This window comes from Perna viridis, chromosome 2 (genome assembly GCF_037379345.1).
Source record: "Perna viridis isolate PV_CMFRI_1.1 ecotype Kerala chromosome 2, ASM3737934v1, whole genome shotgun sequence".
NCBI classification, from domain to species: Eukaryota; Metazoa; Mollusca; class Bivalvia; order Mytilida; family Mytilidae; genus Perna; species Perna viridis.
The window spans coordinates 15443117-15451475 of NC_142446.1; the positions used below are offsets into that span (position 1 = coordinate 15443117).

The following is an 8359-nucleotide window of genomic DNA, read 5'->3' on the forward strand; positions in this document are numbered from 1 at the left end:
GTTGTCACCCCATGGATTATATCACTCTTTCAATTGCTAATTTTTTTCAATTGGCATCAAAGCCATTTTCATAATAGGTCACCCTACAAAATAAAAAGGGTCAATCCTTTGTTCGGGTTTAGCTTGGAAACTGAAGACGTCTTGGACTGAGTGCTTTGTTATTAGGTGTCAACGGCGTAATATAATACAGAAAGCTGACATTCAATGGCCGATGATATATAATTAGATGTACATATTTTTTTTCTCGATTTCGACCAGTAATTCGTTTGTTACAATCCATTAATATATTTCTTTGAAATGACTGTCCAATGCTACACATTAGATTGACACGTAGCTACTCGGGGCTTTGTTCGCATTTAATGTGCTTTATATCCATTCAAATAATACCCTTTTTCATTTAAATTCATACTATTTTGGCTTTACCTTAAGGTCATTTCCATAAACAGAGAAAACATAATCTGATTTTTTGAAAGATACATGCATTAAAAGCCATTAATATTATATTTCATGCAGAAAAATGAATGTTCCGTACGACTGGCGATGATACGCGGACCTGTTACGTGATAATTGCAGCCAATTTTATTTTATGCAATTAACGCATAAAGGTTTGGGAGTAATATATTGATTTTACTGGTGTTGATGATGTATATGTTAAAATCTTATCAAACATTTAAAAGGTTTTTATATGTATGGATCAAACGACATGTCTGGTTTGTGGTCATGGATGGATTCAGTTGACTGCGGGGTAGTCTGTATAATTTTAGTTCACGCCGTATCTTGGTCAACCTTTTGATTATAGAATTCGGATGTTTTCATGATATCATCGTTTCAATGGATAAGCCAAGACTTTAAAATTATAACATTTTATAACATTATTTTACCTCAAATTCTATCTTTGTCCTGACTTATGTCATATACACAGTATAGAAGTAGGACTTCGACAAAGATACGTTCTCTTCTGCTCAAATATTTGTTTGATATAATGTTGTAATTTAACATAAGTAAGCAAGCATAAAAAAACGAAAATATTTTTCAATCTTATAAATACAAGTAAAACCATGCAATGTATGTGAGAATTAAAAAAAATATATGCAGAATGATAACAATGATGCAAATTGATTAATAAGGAAAATCTAAATGATTTATCCCTTCTGTAACCCCATGCATATTTAATGTTGTCTGGTCAATTTGCTATATTACATAAAGGTATTAACCAAGCGTCGCGATAAAACCTACCTGAATCGATTTCATACTTTAACACAATATCAAGCTTGGCCTACTGTTTGCCCAGTCTACTGATCAAATAAATAATATTGAATTTCTTTTTTACCTTATGCAATGAAGGTCATTACTAACAATGTGTCGTTTTCAGGACCACAATTCAAATTGTATGAGTCATATATTCATTTGTAAAATATTCAATTGACATTTGGTCAATGACGACAGGAAGGTGTATATCTTTGGCGATGTGTAATCTAAAGTAAGCATTCAATAAACTATAATGAATATATCACCATGATGATTTGTTTTTGACAGGAACTATTCCATAAAGTGATTCCATTGTTTTAAAATATATAAAATGTGCATCCTTATTCATTGGCAGTTCACTTAAATAATACAAAAGGTCCTTAAACTGTTTTAAATATTTTTTGTTGGTTTTCTTTTCAGAGCCAACAAAGTTTGTTTGCGAGACTTGTAAAGTTACTCATGAATCAGCATGGTCCTTACTTCAACATGCTCAACGGGAACATGGAATGAAGATATATTACACTCCCCCAATATCAGAAAATCAACCAGACAACAAACATCACGAAAGCCTACACAAAGAACTTCTTGAATCCAAAAGGTCTCCTCAGTTGCCACATACACCTAAACTCCACGAAGATATCCGGGATCATCCCTTGCATTCACATCGTGAACATCACCGAACTCCACCCTCAGCAGGTAGCTCAGCCGGAAGTGGTGATGCAACTATTACGTCACATCACTCACCTAATCCATTCATGTTCCGCTTTCCGTTTGAAAGACCTCCTTTATCTCCAAATCTACAATTCAGCCGTCCACAAGGTCCGGAGTTTATAACAACCGAACCTCGACATTTGGGATTACTTTTTCCACCACTGGATGCTCCAACGCCACCATTTCCTCATCTTTTCGATAGAAGTCCTCGTCCGATGGGATTCGACAACAAAACATTAGAATCTTTCTATTCACAAAGACTGAGAGAATTGGCATCTCGTGATCCTGTTAGTGGTTCTACTTTATCAGGTTCACCTCCAGTAAGGAAACATACACCTCCATTCTCGCAGGCTGGAACAACGACAACGACTTTGCTTTCACCTCTTGTATCACAGCAGTCATCTCCAAACCCTGTAGATACAGAGAGATCCCAGCGACCAGACAGTCTTACACCTCCAAGTAAACTGAAGTCTTGTGAATTTTGTGGGAAATCTTTCCGATTTCAAAGCAATCTGATTGTACATCGAAGATCACACACTGGCGAAAAGCCATTCAAATGTCCACTTTGTCCTCATGCTTGTACTCAGCAAAGTAAGCTTAAGAGGCACATGAAAACGCACATGAACAAATCGCCAATGATGTCGCAAATATCTAACTCATCTGATGGGGGCAATCAGGGATCAGGGGAAAGCACCCCCGAGGGAAACAAGAAATTTATGGATGATGAAGATGACGAGGATGACGAAGACGAAGAGATGGAAGAAGAGGAAGAAGAAATAGATGAGAGCGAAATGATGGAAGAAGAAATAGCTGAAAGTAGAAAATTATCAAACAACAACTTGGAAAAGAAACCAGAATTAAATATCTTCAGTCAAAGTTTTATACCGCCACATTCGCGAAACGGCAGTCTAGGGATGAACTCAGTTCAAGACAAATCGTCGTTGCTCAAAGAAGTAATGGAAAATACAGGGTTGACAGGCATTCCGACATACAAGGATGCTCTTAAACAGGCTATAGAAGAAAACCTGTGTAAAGAAAACTCTGACAATAGTGGGAAAGAAACGAATGATTCTGGCAGCAAAAATGGCAGCATATCTAGGAGAGATGATATGAAATCAGAACCAGAAAGTAACCAAGGTAGTAGCTCTGATTTAAAACCAACTAACAGCGAACCCGAAAAACCGGTTAAGAGCGAACCACAAGAGGCAGCACATACGCCAATGTTCAGCTTTGACATGTTTCCTTCCCTTTCTCAATCATTTTGGAGACCGCAAACTGATATTTATCCACTAATACCATTTCCTTTTGACCCAAACCATAACAATGGTTTCAATCCTGTGTCATCGGTGGAGAATGCCATGAAGACGTTTACTAACCAAAAAGCACCAGAAAATGTACCATCAACAAACAGTTCTCCTTTGCCACGGAAGGATGCACCCAGACGAAATGATACCTGCGAGTTTTGTGGTAAAGTTTTCAGGAACTGTAGCAACCTAACCGTGCACAGACGTTCCCATACTGGTGAGAAACCCTATAAATGTGCACTATGCAGCTACGCATGTGCACAGTCAAGTAAACTTACGCGGCATATGAGAACACACGGGCGCATTGGGAAGGATGTTTACCGCTGCAAGTTCTGCAGTATGCCATTTTCTGTAGCTAGTACCCTTGAAAAGCATATGCGGAAATGCGTTGGGAATGGTCAAATGAAATTGCTGCAGGATTCTGATTCTCAACAAGATGCATCAAGAATGCTACCAGATTCAGAATCTGATTCGAGTAGTGCTCCATCAAATGCCTATGATTCAGCTAACACACCTACAAGTATATATGACGCAAATAATCTAGCCAAGAATATGTATGATTCAGGCAACCCCGTTACAAGTATCTTCGATTCAGTCAATTCGACGAAGACTTTGTATGATTCGGCTACTGTTGCTACAAGTCTATTTGATACATCTAAAATGACTACTGGTATCAAGAAGGAGGGACTATTTGATTCGGTTAATGCTACCCCAACTATATGATTGCTTCGGTTTGCTCAATATTTTGTTATTTATTGACACCTTTAGTGTACACAGCACAAAATACTCATCGTCATGGTCTGCCCAACAATTTGCTGTTGTAGGAATCGCATGGCACCAACAACCGGTGACATTCATATACATCATAATCATGGATTCACAAGACTGTTGTACTAATGGTGCAGACAAACTTAGATATTGTAGACGTTATTTTGTATATATATGTTTCTTGTTATGGTTTGTTTAGGAGGAATATTCACCCCATGACGTGTATCTTTAGATGGTGCTTACTCTTCTTGCATTGTATTTGTGAAATAGAGATGCACTTATATGGGGCTTATAAAGCGTATATTTTGAGATTATCTGGTATCAACTATGCTTCAAAGAAGCAAGAAAACAAAATGGCAGGCGTAAAATATGACTACTCTATTTGTAATTAATAATTTTTCAGTCTTTAGACTTTAAAAATGGAGTATAATTGAAACTTACTACATCATCGAAGAAGAAAAATTTTACTATATGTTAATTTATATAATTGTTTTAAATATTTGTTCTGGAATGTGGCTTCAGTACAACATCTAACAGAAGGAAAATGATCAGGGCTTTCAAATCAGGGAGAAATAATTACACCACGGTTTCAATCCAATCAACTGAAATCACTTCAGATATTTAGTTACTTGTTTGTGCCTATCTTTTGTCATTTTATTGGCAATAAGTCTTTTTTCAATATTGTGCCATATTATATTTAAGCCAGTTCCGTACTTTACAACAGTCTGGTGTTAGGAGTTGAACGACATACATTTTTGTTGCAAAATAAGCTATCATCTGAAGTATTTTCAGTTAAATGGAATAAGTGAATCTTATTATTTGAAACCTTGTCATGTGATGTAAGAAATATATTGAAATCGGCGAAAAGTAATATGCATAATTGCAAAAAGAAAAATACAACTATGGAGTAAGGCAGCAGAAAAAAATGTAATAGTGCCTAAACTGTTCCTGCCAAGCAGAATTTTCTTGTTGTAAGATCAACAGAAAGTCAACCAAATCGGAGAAAATTATAATAGTGCAACTGTATTTGTCAAGGAGGGCGTTACTCTAATAAGGTGTTTGTATAAAGTTTTCATTGTTTGTTTAGTGTTAGAGAGTTTTATATATTATATACCCTCATCCTATAACTGTTTCCCAGGCAGTCTAACAACTAAGGGACTTGACTCAGTTTTTATTTTGGTGCAATAGTGTGCTCAACCTTACAGCTAGTATGATACAGATGATACATTGGCATTTTATTTTGGGTCTGAACTTTTGGTTTATAGCCTTTGCCATAAGATCTTTACAATAAACAGGTATAAATTGTAAAAAAATCCACAGAAATCAAGAAAAAACTCTTTTAGGCTGTATCAGAAATCTTAAAGCACACTCAATGCAACAAGTCAAGTTCGAAATAACTGAAATAAAATATTGATTTTGCTATGTAACTATTTTGCTGTCCAGTTTTTTGCAAGAAATTATAACCAAACCATAAATAGTTTTCTCGAAATAAAAAAAAAATAAATAACAACCATAAATGAAAATAACATATTTCAGCTAAATTCAACAAAATGCTTTTTTTTTAATATGACAATATTTTTGTTAATGATGTATGTTTCAATCAATTTATTACAGAAACCAATCACTGCACTGTGGATTTGTTATAAGCAGCAGTTCGTTGTATCAGGGGAATTAAGTTTTTTACCATAACTTTTCACTATTGTATAGAAATACATAATTCACCAGTTATGTTGTTAGTCAGTCTTATGTGTTTGTTATTGTTAACGTCTTTCACTTGTAATTTCAGGGCAGATTCTGCCATAGGCGTGCCATGTAAAGAGGGTTCAGTTTATATATTGGTATAATTTTGGTGCATTTTTGGAATTTTTTTGCAAATAAACAGTGCTGCATTTTTACGCCATACGACCAGAGTCTTTGCTTGTTTTCTCTTGCATATTTGTACATATTTTATCTTTTCATATTATGTCATCATTTAGTGCTGTTTTAAGGTTTTCCTTTTTATTGAATTTTAACCGCATGATGATTATTTTAAGCGACAGTAGTGCTTTTTATGTGGACATTTTATTAGGGCCATTTTTCAGATTTTGTTTCCCGGTGATCAGTGCTTCTTGTGTTTAGATCTCTTGTATTTTAGGGTTGTTCCATTGCAAGACTCTGGTCATTTATCAGTGCCATAACCATATTTTTTTTAAATTCTGATAATTATTTTTGTCTCATTTTACTGTGATTGCTTATATATTCTCATAATGGCGAACAAAACCATTTATTTCATTGTATTACACAGTCTGTAGAGAACATTGCTTTCTGTTTTGGTCACAATTGATTTCTTATCACCCAAATAGCGTAAAAAGACAAGTGTGGATTTTCGCTCTTTTTTTCAGATCTCATATAATTGTATAGTGGTCCTGTTATGGATAATTTCTTACAATGTATAAAGAGGTCCGGAAAGTATAATAGTAAAAGACAGAATGTCAGAAGTTTCATCATAACATTTTGGTCTCGAAAATAAATTAATCAAAAGAAACATTTTTTTACATAATTATTATTTCTGAAATCTGGCTAAAAAGGCTTACAAAAATAATGTATGAATAGCTTAAAAATATAAGTGACAACGAAATGTGTCAAAAAGAAATGCTAGATAGCGAATTCTAAAACAGAAAGCAGTGTTTATGTGCCTTTGTTTAGAAAATTCTTTTTTGTACATGCAATGTACTAGGAGCAATTTTAGAACTACAGCTTCATGTATTTATAATGTGATTGTCCGTATGACAGTACAAAGTACACTTTAATAAAGCATTTCCTCTTCTCATTTCATTTGTTTTAACTACTTGAAAAATAAATTTAATGTGTTCAAATGTGTCATTAATTCATATGTTTAAAAACAGAAGTCCATTTCTAATTAGAATGTTAGAGTATAGGCAAACTCCTTTTATATTCAATGGATTTCTGACACCTATTCTTGTGTGCTTGCAAATAACTTTTTTATTAAACAGTGCCGCACTTGTCAAGACAATTTTTTTTGTACTTCTTACAATAATCTTCTTGAACACTACAAGGTTGGTCATCACTACTGAAGTTTTACGGTCGTCATCATGAACTCGTAGATCGTTAGCGTGTGTATCCATACTTTCGTTACTTTGTATATTTTATTTTGGTTATTTTATGTTTGTGTTGTGCGCGTCTACTTTCTGCGTCTGGTCTTTGTCCCTGGATTACATTCTTCTGATTTCCGCTAGAATCTTGGTTCCATTGATTATTCTTGTACTAACACAATTGAAATCCACTTGACATTTACGGAGCAAGGTTCGGTAAAATGTCACCCCCCCCCTACTTTCCACACACACACAAAAAAAGAAAACTTCAGACTTTCACCAAATTTGATGAAAATTACTAATACTTACAAAATAAGTTATACTGGAATTCAATAATATTATTCTATAATTCATATTAAATTTGGCAACCGTCCTCAGATATGCATTTAAGACTAAAGAAAAAAATCACCAAGAATGGTCTGGGTAATAACACAAATATACATTATTTAAATTTTTTTCAGTTTCGAGACCATTCGTTTGCATCAGCATCGCCTGTAAGTACCCACAACACATGTATTTACATCATCTTCCTCCAACCACGCATGCACAGGGTATTACACGTGGTCTCATAGTAAAGATGACTTAACGCATATTGAAGAAACAAGATAATGATGGCGACTTTTGAAGAAAAATGACGTCAATTTTGAGGCTACAAAGTTTGTTTTGTAAAAAAACTTTAACTTGAACAACTAGATTTTTTTCACTAGTAACCTATGAAAATGCTTTAAACATATATCGGCATTTCAAACTCGACACATTCGACAATTGGATTTTACATATACAGTACCTAATGTTTCAGTGTGCCATTTAGAGTGTTCGATATTGTTTTGTCCCATTAGTACTATACTTCCTATGGTTTTAAACCTATATTCAAAATGAACAAAAAAATGTAATTGCTGGTATTCTGGCAGTGTTGAATTTCTGTCCGTTTATAATTAATTTTGAGTTATCAAAAGTAATTTAAGACATTCTTTCATATGATTAGACTTCTGTCACAGTGTTAGTAATTTATGTTATTTGTGACATTAATCAAGGAAACTTTGAATTCAATTCGTTAAATGAGAAAAACAACACATGGTTATGACAAGGTAAATGTGAGTCATCTACTAGGGGTGCTCTGATTTTCTCAGAAGGTTATTTCATTATTTTAAAAATTCACAATTCTGGTCAAAAACTATCTTCAACAGGTAAAAAATCAAATAGGTTTTCAAAAACTAGGTCTTTCACTAATTCACG

General features: G+C 34.3%; 1 protein-coding gene across 1 annotated transcript in view; it reads left to right on the plus strand.

The window, feature by feature from the left end:
* Positions 1-6840, plus strand: part of LOC148623794 (BCL11 transcription factor A-like) — a 41719-nt gene extending 34879 nt beyond the window's left edge. Inside the window, exon 3 of the mRNA XM_088565901.1 lies at positions 1669-6840. Within this exon, the coding sequence (XP_088422027.1) occupies positions 1669-3986 (2318 nt within the window). The 3' untranslated portion in view covers positions 3987-6840. The remainder of the gene's footprint in view (positions 1-1668) is intronic.
* Positions 6841-8359: the final 1519 nt, after the last annotated feature.